At 36.3% G+C, this 23466-nt stretch overlaps 1 protein-coding gene across 1 annotated transcript in view; it reads right to left on the bottom strand.

Annotated features, from left to right (window-relative positions):
* The window catches only part of FMN2 (formin 2), a 157656-nt gene that overhangs the window by 97093 nt on the left and 37097 nt on the right, over nt 1-23466 (bottom strand). The window contains exons 5-7 of the mRNA XM_069850877.1: nt 10950-10971; nt 6439-8114; nt 5237-5381 (exon numbers count right to left, since the gene is read on the bottom strand). Coding sequence (XP_069706978.1) covers nt 5237-5381; nt 6439-8114; nt 10950-10971 — 1843 coding nt within the window. The remainder of the gene's footprint in view (nt 1-5236; nt 5382-6438; nt 8115-10949; nt 10972-23466) is intronic.

Raw genomic sequence — 23466 nt, 5'->3', positions numbered from 1 at the left:
AAGATGCAGTCAGGTAAAATTTTATTTGCAACAGAGAACTTTGTAGACACAGTCACAAAACAAATAATATAATAACAAAGCATGCAATAAACTATATAAAGAAGAGAATGAGTAGTAAAACCAGAGATCAATAAAAGAAATTATTCTTACAAGCCAAATAATTTATTTCATCAATAACTTCATGACATTGTTAATTATTTGGTTGTAGAAATAAAAATAATGCCTCAGTAAAATCCTCTACAATCACTCTCTGTGGGGACATCAGAAGCCCAATATATCTCTGGTGGTACATACAATCACAGCAAATGATTGTGTCATTGACACAGGTAATAGAGCAACAAGCATGGATACAGAAAGCAACTTAAGACAGTGCCTCCACTGTTCGTAGAGGGAATAAATCCTCCTTTTCAGAAAATAATTTTTCCCTTTATGGCATTCCTTGTTAATCAACAAACATGAATTATATTTTATCTGCTAACTCAATATGACATTTACCTTATTTACCAATTTATACATATTTTACTTGGCATTTTATCTCTAAGGTATTCTATTACTATACCTCTTTATGTTGAACTTAAACTCAAAAATGCTGAAATAATTAACTGAACAGTTTTATTGATACATCTTGTTTGCATCCAAGGCGATTGAATCAAAATGAAACTTTAGTAGCCTTTTATTTATTTTTTGGAGTAGAAGGGGAAGATTAAAATCTTAATGTCAGTAGATTAATGGTGGACTATTCATATGAGAATATCTTTAACATTTTTATTTCGTTTACATGATAGATTACGAACACATGGTCTGCTCTTGAAGAAAAGTTCATTGCGGTTACATGTATATTATTTTCCAAAAATACAGTTAAGAGGATTATCAGTAAGGCTTCTAAGATGACTGTTCAAAAGCTAGGAAAGCTGTCTATGCAAGACAACACAGCCCCTGCTCTATACTTATTATGCAGACAGTGATATCAAGATTTTCTAAGTATGTAACATTTTTTTCCACTGAATCCATACAGTGCTCACTGGCCAACATTCCCCATGTAAGTCTTTAATGTTATGTTTACTGTCATAGTTGATTATGAGGCCTTAATCATAAGGCTACCCATTTTCTTTGGCTTCACTAATTACATATTTTTAAAGTGCTGCAACAACTGAGAAAGGTGTTTTGTTTTTTACTCAGGCAACAGGTTCATTTCCCAAATAATCCTTATGAAATGCACTCATTCAACACAGTTCATGCTAGCTATGAAAAGGGTTATATGAAAAACACTGTCCAGCCATGTAAGCAAAACTAGTATTATAGCTACACGGTGTGGGTGAACAAAGCACTCCAAAAGCCACTTATCACCCTTCGCTTGTGTCAGACGCTGTAGGTGTGATGAGATCTACTATTTTCTGACAGAACACTCAGGTCAAGAATATCCCACTCTCACTACAAGTTTCTGAGATTGATTACTTTAGACAGAATAATAGGTGATACAGGATCAGACCTATTATGCTCTGTATTTCCACCTGTCAGAACTCCTCAATCCTTCACTCGCTCTCCAGTTGTTCATCTTAATCTTCCTTTACCCATTTACTCTTGCCCCAAGCCTGGCAGTACAAGGCTAGGAATAAATCCTCAGAATTCTACCTCAAGTCTCTCCTGAGAAAATAGGAACCAAGATATAGCCTGTAGAGTGGCAAAATCTAAGAAACCATTTACACAACTAACAAGACATGTATTTGATAATTTTTTTCCATATTTCAAGTCTATGAAACTATGTGGTCATGAACAAAACCAGACTTTCATTTTCTTTCTTAACATCGGTAAAATGACAGAGACATTGAATGTGTATTGTATTGCAGGGGCGAAGGGGGCAATCCAACAAACCTTGTAGCCTGAAGAGCTAAATTTTGGCATAGTTATAACAACAGGGACTTATAATGAAAGCCAGACCGCTTTAATAGGTAGCAATAGCAGCCCCACCTATAATATAGCCCATACAGGACTTTCTTTGAAGATTTAGTAGGCATTCTTATTGAATGAGCTTGCACACATTTATAGCAGCTGTGAATTTGACATATACGTATTAACAGAGCAAAATAAATCACTGCTTTTGTTGTAGCACCTAATGAGACACTGTACCAGTAAATCAGTTGCATTCACAAATAAATATCAACACTTCATTTTTTTCCCTTTCTTTAAAGTTCTGGAATGGATTTTAACGTGGCCTTCCAATCCAGCGCTAGATGCCATATCCACTTTTTTAAAGAATTCTTTATTTATATTGTATTAAGTTATTTGCAGATGAACATGCCAAGGAGAAAAGCAATTAGAACCAATATTTGGACAGGGTGGAATTAACTCAGTCCTTCGCTCAAAAAAGAAAACCCAAACAACCCATAACATTATCGATAATTTTGCCATTTAAAAAGGAGTCACCACTCAGATATAATTATATTATACATATCTATATCCTCACACACACAAACATACATATGCATAGACTCTAAAGCATATAGCATAGCTAGCTCTGTGTGCAGAACAGCAGGGTACTCCAAAATAATTAATCTTTCACCCACTAAAACATGCTGAAACTATCAAATCTTTCTTCAAATTATCTAGAATTCACACTGTCACCCACCCTCACCTACCTCTGCCATGTAGCTTCCTCTGTAAATACACATCTATTTCAGCTCAGAATAAAAATATTGTTTTATTAAAATCAGATATTTACATAAAGTACCAAACAGTTTATGCATTTGAAAGTTATCTGGGCATTTTTTCCTGACTACTATTTCCAGTGTAGCTAGTGTTTTACATCCAATCCTTCCAAGCAATATATCTGCTCAGCATACCCAAACATCAGCGCAAGGAAGAAAACCAAGTGCCAGGCTAGAGCTTTTCTGGAAAGCAGCAGAGTGAGCTGTGAGGGTCCCTGTTCTGTACAGCATTGCTCCATAGCTCAACAGGTGACAGAACACATCTGCTTTGCATAACATGTCCCTGTAAAAATCACTACAGAAACACCATTTGTAAGATCTTTACAACACCCATAACTATCATAGAGGCCATGTAAGCCAGTAACCACTTAAACAGTACTTGGTGCTTCCTATAAAAACATACTTGTGGAATTACAGCCATGCTTTCCCCAGATAACCATTTCTCTGGCTAAACATGGATGGACTTAATTATCCAAGTGTTTACTGTGGTATAAATGAAGAGAATTTAAAAAATAAAGGCCTGCATTCTAAATTGCAGAGAGGGCATTCATGGAAAATATACATGAAGCAGTTCTACTTCAATTGTCCCAAGTCAAAACTGTGAAAAACCCAAACTGGATTTGTACACACGAACATTTAACTTTGACATCTGCAATAAATGATAGGTCCAACTGTATTTCTTATTAAAGCCCATGATTATCTGTTTAGTTCATATTTTCCTCCCATATACTACAGGTTAACAAGTCAGACTCCTCTATTAGGCAATTTCTCTCTTTTGAAGAGCAGTACATTTGATCACCAGAGGGTTCTATCACACAGTGGGTTCTATTCTGTCAATCTAAGTGGCCCACAGGAATGTTCATTCCAGATTGACATCTACTTAGATTACCTTAAACTTCTGCATGGAAATATCTGTCACAAACAACTTTTTATTGTCAAATACGTTAAGAACAATCTGTTATTTTCATTTAGTTTTATCTACATTTTATTTACTTACTGACAACATAATTTAAATTTCTGTTATTGCAAGAAAAATAAATACTCCTAAGTATTAAAACCCACATCTGGGGTTCTTAATTGCTTTCTTTAACCACTGTTTATGTTACAGAATTAAACAGTCATTATTATTATTCTGTCTAGAGATTCATATTACCAAACCTCATGAAATGTGAATGGACCAACCGTTCACAGGCAAAGCATCAGGTATACCTTTGCACTCCCTTTTTACTTAAATAACCATCATACTATTTTAGCTAAGAATAAGCATTAAAACTTTTTTTTCTAGGTGGAAGGAAGAAGACTGAAGGTCTTGCACCTCAGAGATTTATTGCAGAACAACAAGTAAGTATCAGCACCCTGTTATCTTCCCATCCCAGTTAGTACAGCCTAGTGCACCACACAGGTACAAGATGAACAGCCAAAAACATGTGAATGCACTATCCTTCCCACCCATTCAAATGAAGGGTTTATCCAACACCTTGGGATAATCATCCTAACTTCACTACCAGTCCTGTTGCCTACAGCAGGTTGCCAGCACAGTAAAGCGTGCCTGCACATTTATATTGTTGACTGAAAAATGTCTGTGGGAGCAAGATCTCCAGAATTACTAGGTGAAGAGATCATATTCAAACACGAAATCTATTGCGTGGAAGTTTTTCAGAGTCCCACTGTATATCCAACATGGAAAAATATTTTATATAGTGTTAACCTGTATGGTAAAATATGATGGATAGAACAGCCTAGTCTTGAATTGAGGGTAAGAATGTGAAGATGACATAAAAGAAGAAATAAGAACTATCTCCTCTCAAGTCTGAAGTTTTAATAGCAAATTTATTATCATGCCACCACTGATTCGATTTTCACACAGATACCAAGATTACAACTCTATAATGAGGTAAATGTTCAGATTCAATTCACTTACCCCAGGCTTGGAGCTTCTACATTTAAAAACGTTTGCTGTTTTTATTGTACATCATTCCATTTCAGGAAAACAGTTTAATTAATGTTGGATTTTCCCAACTGTGTTTGACAATTATTGTATACATAAAATTCTTATTCATTATATTTATAAACACAGCACAAACTCAACTGTTACGACTGGTGTAACATTAGGACTTAGATTCCGAAACATAAATTTTCTCCAAAGTCATGGTAATTCATATGCAACTCAAATTTATAAAATTAATCAAAATAATTTATATAGTACTCATTGCACATGCCCAGTCAATTTGAAAGCATCATATATGCACCTAATTATTTTAGTTCTATTTTTGTTAATTTTAAAGTGGATAAAGCAAAGATTTTTTTTTAAAAGAAAAGGCATACTTGAAAAATATTTTATGAAATCTCAATCTTTAACACATAAAGCTTTGAAACCCATCCTACATTCACTTATTCTCTTATATTTCTACATATTGTGTGTATACATGGTAACTATTTCACACTAGGCAAAATTCATCCCAGCTGCATGCAAAAATCTGTCTTTACATAAAAACAGCCTAGAAAAGATCTAAAGTTAAATGAGTACTCACTTGTTTAGTCTTTGTTTTTGTAATGGTGTCCGAAATGGGTTTCTTCCTCTCTTTAACAGCTGTTTTAGAAAACAGTTCTTCAAACTCATGATAATCTATGGAAGGCTCTTCAATTTTTTCCCACACAAGTGAAGCACTAGAATCTCTAAAGTTAAGCAAAAGACCTATGTAGGGCAATGTCAAACTAAATAAGGTCATAAATGGAGGAATGAAAAAAAGTAAAATAGCAGCAATTTAAAAGTTTTTGCCTAACTTCTACTAGCAGCATTTTGGTAAGGTATACTGTTAATTCTGCCCCATGATTGCTTCTTTGCTTACATACCATAATAGTAAAGCTCATTTATATTCACCCACATTACATACAAAGGAATACAAATACGCTGTATATAGGCTACAAAACATAGAGACATGGACACAAAAAGAAGTAGAAATAGACAGTTATCTGCAGACCACCTGCGTGACAGTGGCAAGAGCTTGAAAAGAAAGAAGAAATTCATCATTTGAGAAGAGCAGAAGGGTTTTACAATCAGTACTCAGACACAAAGAAAAGATCAATAAAGAAGCTTCTTTCCACAACCAAGAATGATATTTTACAAACAAACAAAAAGCATCAACAACCAAAAAACGAGTATTTCAAAGTAATATCAAAGTATAGGCTACCAGAATAGATTTATGTTGCCATGCAAACAAATTGCAGTTTGAATTCGCCTGTTAAATGTAAGGTGAATAAAAAGGATTTCTCAGTCACTAGAGAAAGGAAAGAGGAGGATAAGATTGATACAGCATCTATTCATCTAGAGGAAAGACACTACCAAAACTTTTCAGCTACTCCAGAGAGAGACCAACATTATCTTGAAAGCTGAGAGAAAGCACAAATATGACATTTTAAGAACCATCCCATAGAACACCTGGTGGCACACAGTCACCTCTGGATCTCTGATAAATGCATGCTATATAACCCTAAAGGACAGCTGAAAACACTACCCTCAAAGAGCTTTAAAGTGCAAAAAAATTACTCAGTTTGTGCGCTTTAAATAAAATTAGCGTCAATTTACATATCCAACTACAAATAAAATCCTGTTTGCACCAAGGTTCTCTCCAAGACCTGCCTAGAAGTAAATACTTTTGCTCATAACATATGACATTACCAGGGGTCAGCCATAAAGTGAAAACATCACTCTCATCACAACTCTAAGACTTACCTTTTACCATGGAGCTGAATTCTTGTCCAGTAAAGAGGCTTCATTGGCCGAGAAGGCTCTATCACGTGCTTTCTGCTCCCTTTCTCCTGATTCATTCCCATTGCAAATAAACCAGATGGTAATAGAGGAGGAAGAAATCCACAGACCTGTGGGACTGCTGGGTAGGTGTTGCCCTGTGCTGGCACTGGAAGGGGTGGTGCTTCTCCAGGCAAAGGTGGTGGGGCTGGGGGAGGCATCCCCAACCCAGGCAAAGGAGGGGGTGGTGGAGGGACACCTGCACCAGGAAGAGGTGGTGGAGGAGGTGGCGGGGGGACACCTGCACCAGGCAAAGGTGGTGGAGGAGGTGGCGCGGGGACACCTGCACCAGGCAAAGGAGGGGGTGGTGGAGGGACACCTGCACCAGGCAGAGGTGGTGGAGGAGGTGGCGGGGGGACACCTGCACCAGGCAAAGGTGGTGGAGGAGGTGGCGCGGGGACACCTGCACCAGGCAAAGGTGGTGGAGGAGGTGGCGCGGGGACACCTGCACCAGGCAAAGGTGGTGGAGGAGGTGGCGCGGGGACACCTGCACCAGGCAAAGGTGGTGGAGGAGGTGGTGGGGGGACACCTGCACCAGGCAAAGGTGGTGGAGGAGGAGGAGGAGGTGGGATTCCCAGGCCAGGCAGAGGAGGAGGTGGGGGAGGGAAACCAGTCACAGGAAAAGGTGGTGGTGGAGGGGGAGGCTGAGTACTCCAACTGGGCAGAGGAGGTAAGACTTCAGCTCCAGGCAAAGGTGGTGGTGGTGGGACTCCAGCACATGGAAGAGGAGGGGCTAGAGGCAGCATCTGTATTTCCCCACTTGGCAAAAGTGGAGGAGGAGGAGGAGGGGGTGGTGGCATCATGATGCCTGGCAAAGAGTGGTCCAGATATGGCACTGCTGAGCTAGCAGAAGGAGGGAGTCCTGAGCTGGGTAGGGGTGGTGGGGGTGGTATTCCTGTCATAGGCAAGGGAGTGGCAAGGGAAGGGCTATGGTCTCCACAGAGGGGAGCAGTTATTTCAGTGGCTGGTAGCGATGGGGGAATGCTACATGTGGGCTCAGGGGGCAAAGAAGGAGAATGTTCACTACAAGTTACAGCTGCAGTACTTAGAGGCTGATGGGAAGCTGGTAATTCAGTCTCTCCTTCAAATGCAAAGGACAAATTAACTTTGGGTCCTGGAAGAGGTGACTGTGTCGTGCTCTCTACAGATTGGCTTGCATCCAGTGGCACTGAGATAAGCTTCGGTGACAGAATTAACATTTCAGAACAAAATGTGGGCTGTTGTTCTAGGGCTGGCAATTTCTGAGTTGGCCCTTCACTTTTACCACCTTCTAAGTGCAGTGGTGGGGGTGGCTGTGGCAGTGCATTGGCTGAAGGCATTGCGTGTGTTAAATAATCCTCTGTTGGTGACGTTTGTACAGATCTTGCTTGTGACACAGTTCTGGGTAGGGTCTTCTCTCCATTTGTTTGAAGAATCACACTGCCAAGTTCCCTGCAGGCTGTATGTGTGTGCTCATTTTCCTGTTCCCTTCTATCAGTCTGTACCTCTGCAGCAGGGAACTGTTTCTCTAGTTCTGCAATCTTAGTCCTCAGATCCTCAATTGTTTGCTCAAGTTGGTGGATGACACTGGTGCACTCCTCAGACTTCACCTCGAAATCATCCTTTGAAAGAAAATAAATAATAAGCACAAAATGTAGCATTCATCACTATACAGAAAAAAAATTAAGTTTAGACCAAGAATATTGGTATTCCGGAGGTTCAGAAATAAACCAGTTACAATAAGCCTTTAAAAACAGAGGAATCATTTTGGCTAACTGCATCTTAGAGTCGAAGAAGATAGCATAGGAAAATGGCTTGCTTTAGTACAAATATACCTTCATCAGTATAAGCATATCTTTGACTGTGCTTATATTTGGCAAAACCAAAAACCAGCAGCAACCTCTCCCTACCCTCCACACACCCTGACCAAGGAAACAACCAACCACTGAGCACAAGTACTGCAAGTGTTTCTGTTTCTGTGTGGATATGCAGACATGGCACTGCATTATTTTAATTCTGTTAACAGAAAATATTTTAAGTGTTTCCTCAAAAGGTTGCACTGTGCATAACAGATTCAACACACTACTGACCACTGGGTTTCAATATGCACCTTAATGATACAATACAGATCAGGAATGTAGAAAATTACATATGCACACTTTTTGAGAACAGCTAATCTCAGAACAGAGTAATTATGCTTTTCTCCAGCCAGCATGCTTGGGAAGGAAAAGTAGAAAGACAAGACTAAGGGACTAAACTTTCTTCCCACCCAAAATTTGAAACTCCTCTGCCAAGTGACAGACTGTCAGTGAGTAACATTAGAAAAGCTTCCTGTCTGGAGTGGTTATTCTATATTTGACAGTTTCCACATTTTTTATATCTTTTTCTGAAACATCTGATCCTGCCTGTTGTAGACCAGCTAGAGGAACTATTAAACTTGCATGGCGCAGTAATTCCTACCTCTTTAAATAAATACCAGTAACAAACTACTAAATTTAATGGATATGTGCTTTTATCAAAAGATACCAAAAAAGTGTAGCTTAGTCCAAAAAAATCCATTTGTGCTTATTCAGGGAAGTTGAACGGTACACAGAACAGACATGACTTTACAACACAAAATCTTTTAATAATTAATTTATTATTTTCTAGTTTCAGTAATATTTAAAAAATTGTTTCGGCAAAGAATAGGTTTTCAAACAAAATTTCAATTTCATGTTTATCTTTGTTTCCCAGCTATCCTAAAGCAATCCCAGAAGTAAAATGTGAATTACTACATTTAAATCAAACATTGTTTGGTTTCGAAATACATTTGTCAAAACTTACAATCCCCTCCATTGTTTGAACTTTCTGGAACAGCAATTTGAAATGAAAGTTATGGATTACAACTATTTCTCCCTACCAAACTTTGAAAACTAAATGTAAAACAGAGAAAGGAACACCAAAAAACTTTTCCAATTAATAGTGAAGGAATGAACACAGTAGACATTAGCAAACTGTATAAGAGAGGAAAAAAAGCCTGAAAAAGACATTTCCATTACAGACTTCTCATGATGCTTCAGTCTACTTAGTTTCCCTTAATAACTCAATACTTTGTAGCAGCAGCAGGTTTTTTTTGGAGAACTTCATTGTAAAGGAGAAAGAGAATACTTTATTAACCCTTAGTTTCATTTACTTCTATCCTCCTACCAGTCACCTGCAAACACAATAATAAGACCTATCAATTCTTCAGAAGGCAACATTATCAAAAGAAATGTATTCCTAGGATTATTTAGCCCACACACCAGTTTTCAGTTATTTAAGAACAAACCCAGTTTCCCCAGACTAGAACTCTCCTAAGCTCCCATTTTACACTGCAAGAACACTCCACCATGGGTTTTATGACAGATACAGCTTCCCAACTCTATCTGAATTGGAAAATTCATTCCTGCCAAGCAAGCTGAATTCAGCAGGATTAGACACAATATTAGGTTGTACTGAAGAGATTAGCCTTAATCATGGTTAACCTTAGAACAGTTCACTATTTAAAAAAAAACTTGTTTACTCAGGTGATGGGATTCAATTTCACAAGAAAAAGAGGCAATTCTTGAATCCTGAAATTCGATTTGAACAACAAGAAAAAAACTAAAATTCACTCTTTTACAACAAAGTTTATTCTGCAGACCATGGAATTTCTTTCAAGAAAAGAAGTATTTTTTTAAAGCTTAAAAAAATGGGCAATCCAGTGAGCTGCTTAAGCAATTCAGACAAGAAACAAAAATATATTTATGAATTAAAGTGACTTTTTACCCCATGCCCTGAAAAACAATTTATCTGCTGTCCTTCAGACAAAGCATTTCAAACAACCTGGTGATTTGCTACAGGGTTGTTACCTAAGAATCATCAATATATCCTGATTTTCACAGAAAAAGCATATTATGAACAAACAAGACTTTGCTATGAATGCAGAGATACGGATCCAGAAGAAATCACATAATTAAATTTTTTTTTGTTTAAAAAAACAAATGAATAAAAAAAAAATAAAGCCTCAGGATTTATATGCTTCAGTCACTATATTTTAGATAAATAAAGATATTTTTCATTTTGACTTTTAAGATGCTGTCAGACTAGTTTAACTAGATTCCTGCCTTTCCTCCAGCAAGAAGTTTAAAATCTTCCTCAAAATCAGAAAGGGCTGTATCAAAGAAACGTAAGCCACAGAAAGTTTTCACTATACAAACTATATCCAAGTCCAATCAGAAATTAAAATTAGACACTTTTCTTAGAATAATAAACAAGGGAAGACTTAGTTTTTCACACATCTAAAAGATGATCAAAAGCTGTTGACAAGAATCAGAAGACCCAAATAATACACATAATGAAAAGAAGGCTTATTTTTAATACTAAGGACAATTCCACAGCAGAAACCTACAGGTTTTAAAAGACATATGAGGGAACTCTGTCTTGCCTAGAGTTCTTACCCAAGACCCAGGTACTGTGGGTCTTCATTCTGTAAAGAAAGAAAGAAAGGTTGAAGCTTAAGCCTTGCTTCATCCAGGTGACTTGAGCATGAAAGATACTGGCTTTGCTGTATAACGGTTGTGCACTTGGATCTGAACAAATATGAAAAGCCAATCCAATTCATTCCAATATTGTCAGATTTTCCACATGTGCACATCAGCTGTCTAGCATAAAGCTGCTCTGCATAGATAGGACACGCCCAGGACCTCAAAATACACAAAAACTCACATTGCAGCTGCCTTCTTCACTCAATCTGATATCCTTGTTTCTCAGATGAGTAACTGAAACCTACAGACCCTTCTATAACTAAATTTCTAGGTAGAAGGAAACTTGCACATCTGTGAAATTTAGCCCTACTCTATATGTATACAAACACACACATACGTGAGTCATATTTATTTATATCTATTTATATATCTATATATCTATACATATTTATGTATATGTATATCTATATGTGTGAGCCTATATTATATATATATTATATTTTTGCCTAAATCTATGTATATTTATCTATATCTTTCTCAAACTGCATTCACATACATTCTTTATGAACAGCCGTACTGTGTCTTTTTCTTCTGCAAATAAACATAATGGCAGTTCTTAATGGAATTTTGGAATATTTGAAAAATAAAGACAGATTACCGTTTAGTTTTAGATGTTAATGCCTTATACTATTAGAAGCCAACAAGATGCATCAGCAGTTCGATCATTTTCAGCAATTTGTCACTTGGTGACATAAAACCTCTTCTCCAGGTGGAATTCATATTTAGATGATAGGATTATGCTTCTTGTTTTATTTCTAAAACAATAACCTTTAATTTGTCTACATCAGAAGTTGTGACTTGGTGTCATGTTGCTACTTTTTTGCAAGCATGCACAAAGAATAGAATCAGAGTTAAACAGGACTAACATAGCAAAATCATAGACTCCTCAGGTTTTCCAGTAAGTCAACACTTGGTCGTACTAGCAGTATCCTCTTACTTGTAAGGATGCTCTTTCTAACTGTTGTGTTAATAAATGCCTCTTTTCTACATGCAGTGAAAAATATTTGAGTATGCATGTTCATGGAATGTCACAAAGTAGTGCCACAGTAAGAATTTAATTCAAAGAACTGTGACCTCTGTTCATATTTATATTTTAAAGCTGCCTCATTTTCAAAGTTGCTTCTTGTAACTGCAGATCAATCACAAGGAAAGGAGATATAACATATTAACAGGCATTTTCAATGCTACAGCGACTGTCAAATGAGAAGTACTGATGAACACTTGATTCGTATTTAAATAAAATAACAACTTTCTAATTAATCCTCACATTTCACTTAATCCTCAAAGTCCACTGCAACGATTTTGTTTTACAGTAGTAAATGTTGAATCAAAACCTGTCAAGCTTGCAAATGGCATCAGGGAAAATTGCTGAAGGAGTAGAATTAGTACCAGATACTAGTTTCTTCCTCAGACTACAGGATCAAATCTTTCTTGAGTAGATTATACTGAAGGTGCATGTATGAACACAAAGGCGATACATTTTCACAACAATTGAAGCTACATTCCATGTTTCTTCCTACAACCCCAAGGAAACTTGATACACAGCTCCCAAGATAGCAATGAACAAGCATGCCCTGGAATAGAAATGGTGTAATGCACTGTCCTGCTTGAAATAATACAATTTATTTGGTGTATGTGAGCTAACCTCCCACACAGTGATGCACTACAACAGATAGATTACACCAGCCTGCACTGTTCTAGCATTGGAACTATTTAGGCTTTCCTAAGCTAAACAGCTAGGATACATCTAACCAACCGAAAGTTTTTGTCATAGCCTATTATGCGTAACAGAAAAAAAACCCCAAACAAACATTACATGAAGAAATCAATAACTGTTGCAATTCAAATAAACAAACATAGGATCAGCAGGCTGAACGGATCTTTGAAAAACAATACATGCATTACAAATCCCAACCTTTGAAAGCTGGAAGTCAGAAGAAAACAGTTTTGTTCAGATTCAGTTTCTTGAAACTCCTGTTTCTGAACAGTTTGAATACCTTAACCCTGGGCTAAGTGCATTTCAGAGGATAAGATCCCAGTTCTTTACACTTCCCATTTTAGTAAATAATAAAAGCCGAAGCAGATACCCCAAACCTGAGATGCAAAGATAGAGAAAGATTTCGCTCTGTAAGTTGTAAAACTCTTCAGTGAGATGAAATATGTCCTTAGGCTATGTGCAAGTTCTGCTAAAATAGAATTACAGAATCATAGAATAGTTAGGGTTGGAAGAGACCTTAAAGATCATCTAGTTCCAAACCCCCAAATAGGAACCTGAATAGGAACCTCAAAAGATTTTTTGTAGACTACAGACAAGGTAAGATAAAATAAAATAACACAGACCCACTGACCATCCTAGGTGGTCACAGCAGTCAAATATAATTACTGTCACCTTACATAATACTACTTGTAGTCTGCACAAATAGCATTTTTCAGCCTGATTGCACAGGAAGTTTTAGACCTGCTTCATCCAGGATACACTAAAAACCACACACACAAAATCCCTCCCCTCAAGCCTTGAAGGATTCTTTCCTAGCATATATGAAATTTAATTATTAGAGGTGCATGAAACAGTACAGCAGCAAACAATGAATACTTCAAAAAAGGTCTAGCGCTACATATTGCTTCATTTAGCCCAAAAACTGGTTTAACAGTTCTATCACTCACTAAAACAAGCTTGTAAGCAAGAACAGGCAAAGGAAAGAAAAAAAAAAATAAAAAAAAGATAAAATAAACTTTTTTATTTTAATATGACCTTCTCCATCCTATTTCTGCTGTCTTTTTAGGTGTTCTGCTATTGATTACAAAGAGACTGCTAGGGTAGAATTACCTGCACTTGGGTCTTTCAGTAGATTAAGACAACTAAAACTTAGTCACCTATGCCAGCAATCCAATAAGCAATTGGTACCTTAAGAGTCCTAGATTTCCTTAAAAGTTGTGATGAAAACTGTTCTGGATTTATTTTCTGCTCAATATTTTGGCTGTTTATTGAAATGAATATCATGTGATGGATCATGTCCTTGCTCCTGTCGCCTGCATTTGTCCTAAAATACTTCAGCTATGAGACTAATAGTTTTGAGTATTTTTCCTATGTATACAGGCCAAGCCAATCATCCATCTCATTCTGTTCAAACAAAAAATAAAATCTAGCATACCTTGAACATTACTACATTAGCATACTAGAGAAAAGAGTTGATTTTTTTCACACGAGGCCCTTCCTTGATTTTCAATTAGACTTGAGACTGACCAGCATCTGGAAAGTAGTCACTGTGTAAACTGTCTTCATTGTTTCTGTATTCTTTATATACAGAAACTATACTAGTTTTTATGCTAGAAATAACAGCGAGGATTCTATTGCTCAAAATGTAACCATTCATCTGAAAGACACAGAACACCTTTAGTTTCTTCTCCTGATAGTCCAGTACTGGAGATCCAAAATGGAAATGATTTTTCAGGTGAATTTTGCCACATCCTGAGAAGCAACTGTCCAGAGTACGATACATCTGCACAGTACTTGCCCTTTTTACCCAAGAGTTCAGCCAGACCACAGAATGGAAGGTTCACATGTTGCTTTTGTTTCAGGCTTTCAGCAGGGAATAAGCAAAAGCAAAAAATATCCACAGGAAGAATAAATCTTTGTAGAAATGGATGAATACTCTTCACTGAAAAATAAGGCTACTATTCACAACATAAGTAGTTTGTGTATCCACAAACATGCTGAAGGCAGGAGGGCGATGCTCACTCAGCTTCTCTAACTCTTTGAAAGTGTGAAGGCTACATTAAAAGCAAAACCATATAATTTTGGGTGAGAGGATGTTAAATAAATCACAGTCAAACTTCAAAAGATGAGTTTTACAGTTTTAGAGGTTAAGCAAAAATTATTTGGTATCATATACATTAGAAAAAAATCATTTGTCTCTTCAGGAAAAGCTGAATTTGAAAACAAAGTATTAAATATTCAGGAATAGGTACATTGATTTTCAGCAGTATTTTTGGGCTTTGAATATATTTATTGTCACATTGTCTACAGAACAAATAAAAAGAAAAATATGCATTTAAAAATATAGAAAAGAAAACAGCACTCTAGCTGGTTTTACTTATGCCAGCTTAAAATGGACAACCTAATGATTTGGTTTTGATCTGATTGCAAACACAAGTTAAACCAGTTAGCCTGTTTTGTATTCAAATAGTAGAAATTCTTCTCCCTTTTACTTATATGTTCTCATTTATGTATGACAATATCAAGTAGTTACAGTTACTTGAGGAGTTGGGGTTTGTTTGCAGTTTGGTTTTTTGTTTGTTTGTTTTAATAACACTAGATAATTCCAAGTTAAAAAAATATTCATTCTCACTAAGAATTTATTATCTCTCTTTCACACATGTGGTCATGTGGAAATTCTCAGGATCTGCACCGCTGTTAAGTAGTATCTAATCCTTTATGCTGAGAGAAATAAAAGAAGAATTCAAGCTTTAGAACATGACTCACTTTTGACTGGATGAGGTCTCTCAAATAGGTTAAGCCAACTTGACAAATGAGATCAGCCTGTCCTGCTAGGAATGTCAGAATAGAAAATTTTTTTCAGTGAGTCTTGGGAGACACATTTTATGGAAAGTGCATCTGTCTGTGTATGCATATACACACATACATACAAACATATAGACATGCTTTTTCATACTGCTCTTATATTTAATATGATTTCTTCAACTGTTTTCTTAATTCAATTTCTATTGAGTTCCTTTTAAAAAAATAATTCAGAAGGTAGGTAAATACTATAGTACCTGAATTATTCTATGCTATCCAAATACAGTATAGTACCATTGAATATACAAAACTGTTTCCATTTCTATCCAAAAGGCAAGAGGAATTTCATATAGAAATAATAAAACTTCCAATTTAAACTAAATTTTAGAAGTTTATAGATTTTCATTGAAATAGGATTTTAGTTTTAGAGAATTTAAGAAAATATAACCCAAAAATGTGTGTCTACTATGCATTTCTATTCACTGCTCCCTCAGAGAAGTAACAGGGCTCCATACCAGTGCTCAGAATCACACACAGGTAGAAAAGAAGTAATTCTTCTATCCAAGCCCTATCCCATACAATAATTCCTCTCTTGCAAATGAAGGAAGTCTTTCACATTATAGCCGAGGATTTTAAGTACCAGCAAGTAATTCAGTTTAAAATAAATAAGTTTCTCAGTTTTATTCTCATTTCTCTTTGTTTTTCCATCAGTGACAGAAGAAAGGGAAATTTGTAAATCCAAATTCAACTTCCATTGGATAGAATTTGCAAGCACACTGTTCAGTCATTGCTATAGCACCAACCTTAAGGTTTGGGCAATTTTTCAAAGACTTTGTCATTTTAAGTGCGATTAAGTCTGTCTGGTTGTGTCTAAATATAAAACGGAAAATGTAGAATGATTATTATTACAAGATGCAAAGTTTATATTATGCTGTGCCATATTCTCATAAAAGTCTAAAGCAAAAGTTGTGAAATCAGATGAATCACTGGAACTCAACCAGCAGTTTCTCGAGAATTTTAATCAATGCCGGTAGGTATGCAGTATTTGAACCAGGAATAACTAACAGGAAAGGTACATGCTTTTAGAACACATTTTGATCTCCTTAAGCTGTTATCAAAACAACACATCAGAAACATAGCAAGACTTACATTTTTACCAATGACTAGGCAAAGCAGGAAATACATCATATTAGCTCTACCACACAGTCATCCTCAGAGATGAGCAAAATCCTGAGAAAAATGACTAAATATCTAAGATAACCTTGCTTAGGGGTGCTGGAGGGAAAGGGATTGGACTGCATGACCTCCTAATGTCTATTCAGCCCTATGATTTTCACGTTATTTCAGAGCTATAATTGAGGTAGCATGTCACGTATCAAAAGAGGAACAACAGAATAAAAAGCTTTTCAAATTTAAATGAGTACATAAGTGAAACTTCATCTTGACATTAACATCAAGACCACAGATTAGAACTAAACAAACTTTGCTCTCATCATGGCCAGGAGGAAGTGCACAAAAATGTACTATTGTCGCTCCACTGAAAATTATACCAGTGTATTGTTCCTTTTAAGGGGCAAATACTGCCTTCATGCAAAACAATGGGAGTCAGCCCAAGTATTGTGGAGTCTGGATATAATACAAAATACTAACGTTTGTTCTGAGAATGAACTGCTTTTATTTCTCACCACACAGACTCGAGATATTATACTGCTTTATTTATTTTTATTTAAATACGTAGTATATGCTCTAAATTCAATGTATGTCAATTAATTGATAGAAACTGTCAGGTGTACATTACCCTTTTTTAAGAAAAAAAAAATCTTTTCCTCATCAGAACTAAATGGAAAAGATTCACGATTATGGCTGAAGAAATTAATTTCATCTCCAACAGAAAACTGACCTCTATTTAAATGATGGTAACTTCAGTAGCAAAACTTTTAAACTATCACTACAAATACAGCCATCCAGAAGTGTTGTAGACCAAATTAAATGCATTCCCTTCACTGGTTTAAAATTACCAGTGATAGAATGTAACTTTTTAACCATTTAACATTTCAGAATTTTTGTAATTATTTTTAGCACACACTTCTATTATCTTTCAGAGATTACTAAACCTTGGTCAAATTTAAACAAAGCAAATGTGCATACTTTTACAGACTAACTTATTAACCACCAGAAAACCACTACTTTCTGAGTAGCTTGCAAGACCCACACCGGGAACGATTTAGAAGTATCTCACACAGGTCATTCAAAAATACTTAACTGCCATCTAGTGGCTGAGTAGGTCCACTTCTTCATGATGTCTCAGGCTCTCGAATTAAATACTACTTCTCTCATTTCCAGTCTTTCTGTTTGTGGTCTCATCCTACCCTCAGGGTCTAAGAAACTCCAACGTTATCACAAGACAATGTTTTAATCACAAAGTTCAGCTACTAGTCACGTAGGAGGAAGAACAGACTGGAACAGAATCTCTGTTTAAATTACATTGAGGTTTCAACTCAGGACCTCACTTCATATTTTAAGAGGCTTAATTAATTGATCCGCTAGAGTTGTAGAATACAAAAAATACCTTAGTGCTTGTTAGAATTCCTAAAAAAAACCCAAACCAAATATAAACCTGAAAATTGCAGTACATTTAAACTGAAGAGTATATTCTAATATTAGGAATGCAAGACATTTCCATCAATAAAATTGGGAACATCTGCATAATAACTGTGTTTCATGAATATGAACATAAAGTAGAGAGGACACTTTATGTTTACTTATGTCTGGGAGTGAAGTTCCACAGAGGTTAAACTTCCCTTTGCTGCCTGAGCAAAATGCTCTGCACTTCAACAGTTCCTATGACTGCAGCAGTGACGTCTTCTGCAAGGTTTCTATCATTGCACTTCACACAGATTTTGTTTCCTTTCTAGGTATTTTTGATAATGCATAGTTTATTCTCAAGGCCAACAAGAACACATTATCTGCCCCCATATGCTTCCAAATATCTGCCTGCTTTAAGCTAAGATACCCCAGTTCTAACATTACACATTGGACCTATGGTTAGAACACAAGTTCATGCACACCACATATTGCAAGCCTGGCTTTATTTTTGCAATAGAAGAACTTTCGTAGGAAAGAATTGTGTAAGAAGAACTGTTCATTGCCTCCCCAAGCCTTCCCTTCCTCCTTAAAAAAGTAACTTGGCAAGTAGTGAAGGACGGAAGAGGAGTGTCACATATTCCCAGGATCACTGTGTCATTCTGAATGAATATCTCAAGAAAGAACATGCAAAGTAAAGCAGTGTAAAAAGAGCCACAGCTACAGAATGGTTTGGGAGCTCATAAAGGAAGAGTTACCAATTTTCCTCCAACTTTTGTTGAACACAGTTGTTGACCAGTTTCATATACAGTTTGCCTCTACCCTGATAAAAGCCATGCAATACCAAAAGAAAACAGATTTAAAAAAAAAAATCTCCTTTTTTATCTTCTTGTTTGTGTAGTAGACTATTTCACCATATCAGAAAAATCTTGCATTTACCTTCTTACCACACCTGTAAAGAATCATCTTTCTGTAATTTTATTTAAGAGTTCTGAGCAGCATGCATATTTCCAAGACCAAGCCTAGATGTGATGTTTTATAATAATGAAAAATAAATTCCAATCCCACCTGTTTTATATCTTATAAATAGACTGATTATGTATTTATCTTAGAGGTTTTTACCACCTTTTTCTTGTATTACTAAGTGTCAAAATTGGAACATTTCAAATACCAGTAAGTTACTACCCTAAGGAATTATAATAATATGAAGTTAAAGACTAGAGTAAGAAAAAAGTTTCCTGCTGAAAGACTGAGAAAAGGGTTACCAGCACACTGTGGTAGTTAGGAATACTCTAAAGAGACGCTTCAAGACTTACAATGTTTTCAAAGTGGATAGTATTTCAGCATGGCAAAATGTGCCCTGTAATTTAAGGGTTTTAAGGCTAGCATTGTTTCCCTATGATACTATTGAAAAACGCACCAATAGATCACGTAGCATAAATCTGTCTTCAATGCCTAAGAACTGCCAAAATTTTGTCTGGTTGTTGCTACCAGTTGAAGTACATGGCATTCCAAGACGGCATGCAATTTTGGTCGAGGGATTATTTGTTGTTTTAAATGAGGTGAACCAAACCAAAGTGAACTACTGAGCCGGAAATGTTACAGGCATAAGAATTTTTGATGGCAAGGTGCTCTGCTGTAAATATACTCAGTGTAAACTATTTCATAACCAAACTGCTAGAAATTGGAAGAGTATGGCAAAACCTCAACTCCTGAGAGAGGATTACGGAGTCATTGTCACTGGCACGAAGAATTCATTACATCTGGATGCTGACCTTAAAATAAATGTAATGAAGGCTTTCTTTTTAAATTTCTGTGGTACTCAAAATAGAAACTCATCACAAACATTTAAAAAAAGGAAGAAATTTAAAATATTTTAATAATAAGGCATGTAAAAGAAGAAGTAATCTAAGTGACTTCCAAACCACTTTAAATTTTTGTTTCTCTGATGCCCTGCTACTAACCAAAATCTAATTTTCATGTACTTGTTCTACAATTATAATATACATTGTTTGTTTGTTTTGGTTCTTTTTTTATTTTCTTTCTACTAAAACTTTGGTTTTACCTAACATGTAAACAAAATCAAGCAATCCCAAAAACTGAGTAAAAATTCAGGGAAAAATCACAAAAGCACCACAAAACATCAGGGGTGGAAAACACAACGGAAATTGGCTCTTGCATAAAAGTATAGCTGTCAAATCTAAACACCAGGATTGATACAAGAGTTTCTGAATTAGAATATTCAATTTTTCTCTTCCTTCACTAAAGGAGTTGGGCCTAACATGGCTCTCTCTGTTTGTCCTAGGAAAACTAAACGGACATTGTTACTCCCTTTTGGCACAAAAATCATAGAATTGCTTGGTTAGAAAAGACTTTTGAGATCATCAAGCCCAACCATAAGTGTCCAGTACTAAATCATATCCCTAAGCACTTCCTCTACCTGTATTTTAAATACCTCTAGGCATGGTAACTCAACCACCCACCTGTGCAGCCTGTTCCAGTACTTGGTAACCCTTTCAGCGAAGAAATTTTTCCTAATGACTGACCTGAACCTCTCCTGGTGCAGCTTGAGGCCATTCCCTCTCATCCTATCACATGTCACTTGGGAGAAGAGACCAACACCCACCACTCTACAACCTCCTTTCAAGTAGTTGTAGATAGTGATAAAGCCTACTCTCAGCCTCCTCTTCTCCAGGCTAAACAACTCCAGCTCTCTCAGCTGCTCCTCATAAGACTTGTTCTCCAGCCACCTCACCAGTTTTGTTGTGCTTCTCTCGACACGCTCCAGGACCTCAATGTCTGTCTTGTAATGATGGGCCCAAAACTGAACATAGTATTTGAAGCGCAGCCTCACCAGTGCTGAGTACAGGGGCAGAGTCACTTCCCTAGTCCTGCTGGCCACAATGTTTCTGACACAGGCCAAGATGCTGTTGGCCTTCTTGGCCACCTGGACTCCCATACAGCAGGCTGTCAACCAAAACCCCCAGGTCTTTCTCTGCCAGGCATCTTTCCAGTCACTCTTCCCCAAGCTTGTAGCGCTGCACAGGTTTGTTGTGTCCCAAGTGTGGGACTCTGCGCTTGGCCTTGTTAAACCTCATGCCATTGGTCTCAGACCATTGAGCCAGCCTGCTCAGATCCCTTTGCAGAGCCTCCATACTCTCAAGCAGATCAACATGTGCTCCAAGCTTAGTATCATCTGTGAACTTATTAAGGATACATTCAACCTCCTCATCCAGATCACTCTTTGGGCTTCAAACCCAGGAATTGAAATGGCTGACAATTTTTCTTATTTTCCCTCTGTTTACCAATTCCTGAAGTAAAAGCAAGCACATCTCCAGGCTCTCATTTTTTGAATTGCAATTTTTAGAAATTAGCTATTTTGGACTCAAAAAAAAAAAAAAAAAGCAGTCCTAAAAACATAAGGAAATTATGTGGCAAATTATGAAAGTTGTGTCCAATATTGCAAAGGTAAGAAAATGGAAAGGATACTTTAAATAAAACCCTTTCAGTGGAAAAAGTGAAGAGATCAGGCTCTGTGTGTGTAATACTTGTATTTTTTCTCTAGAATCATTCTGAACCTTTTAGTTAAATCCTTATCACAAGCAAGAAAAATTATCTTTTTGCATTTGTTTCTATGTCAATATCAACATCTCCAATTATTTAAATAGCATGTGGAAAATGTCTTTTTCCAGAAAAGGGGGAGGAAGGAAGCCTATAAATTGACTTAGTTGACTGCTTTCAAATTTTACACAAGGGCTTTCTTCCTTTGTTCTGTATTAAAGAAAAGAGAAAAATATTGTACTTGGCTAACATCATCCAGTGCTTGCTTTCTTCAGAAAGAAAAGCTATGGACTATCTAGACAAAGAATATGAGACACTAGATCTCCCATAGAAACACTTCACAGTATTTTATTAATTTAAAACAATACTAGTAACACCAAGAAAGATCTGATTGCAGTAAAGGATTTATCTACAAAATTGACGAGCATTCTACTTTCTATGTAATATAGATATATAGATTGATATAGATGTTGATAGATAGGTAAAATACACTCAGCTGTTTGAGACTGTACAGGAACAGTTTGAACACATGAAAATATTTTATCCACACACAGTTCCTCAAATTAAATAACTTCCTCTCTGATTTTCAAAATGAACCAGAAAGATGATGACATAATATAGCAAAAACTTGACATGACTTTCTGCAAATGAGGTGATCATACATTCGTAAGAGTTATTTCTGCTCTTCATTGATGAATAATAGTGCAGAATGGAATAAGTTCATGTCACTGTCGCAGAGATCAACACTTAGCCAGAATGAACAGGGATCTCTAACAATGCAAGTAAATGCAATTCAGTAACTGGATGACATAATACGTTAGCTTTAAAAATACCAAAAAAAACCAACCTGAAGTAAACATTACTTGTTCAAGTAACAAGAGTGTCTAGCACTAGTGTTTAAACTTCATTCTCATAGCAAAAGCATCAGGTTTTTTTAGGCAAAAATACCTAAGCATTCATAAACCTATTTCCCTTTATTATATTTCCATTAAAGAAGTCTTTTGTATAGGTTGCTTCTTGTAAAGAATTAAAATCCTAGAGACAGATTAAGTAAGTTTCTTACATGTAATACCTTTCTAGAAGCAAAGGAAAAAAATTCTTTTTCAAAAGAAATACTAAAAAGCATTGCTACTGAAACCTGAGTGACTGAAATATAAAAACAGCGTGGAATAACATATTTTAGTTTAAACGTAAAATACTGCAATGTAGAATCATTTTATGATATTATTTTAATTAATAGTTTCTAGTTTTTAAATGTTCTTAATTATGGAGGTAGAAGAATTTAGGTAACCTACTAGAACTCCTCTTTTAACGTTGTTTGGCAAGACAAAAGCCATAAAGGTAACATATCTACCCCTCCTGACTCATGCCCATAAAATACTTGATTGAATCTGGATTAAATTTACAGGTCTAATGACAAGTTGCACACTTTTTGCTAGGCATACCTTATTTTCTCTCTCAAAAGCAAGTAATTGATTATTTTCACAAATGCTGCTCAATGCAGTGATGCTTGAACCACTCAGTCATTACAAAAAAAACCTTAAAACACATGCAAATAAAAATCACACACACGCACAAAAAAACCAGATCAAAAACCACAAAAAGCAAACCCAATCAAGAAGAAAAAAAAAAAGATAAGAGATATCAAGGGGTTTTGGCCACTCATTTTTCCAAACCAAGCCTCTTCACGGCTTTCAGAACTATTAAATAATGTTATTCACTTGTAAGAAAAGTCTGGTACCTGTGATCACAAAAAATAAGTAAGTC

Source organism: Phaenicophaeus curvirostris, chromosome 2 (genome assembly GCF_032191515.1).
Source record: "Phaenicophaeus curvirostris isolate KB17595 chromosome 2, BPBGC_Pcur_1.0, whole genome shotgun sequence".
Taxonomy (NCBI): Eukaryota; Metazoa; Chordata; class Aves; order Cuculiformes; family Cuculidae; genus Phaenicophaeus; species Phaenicophaeus curvirostris.
The sequence above is the reverse complement of the archived record's forward strand: the minus strand, read 5'-3'. Positions and strand labels throughout refer to the sequence as shown.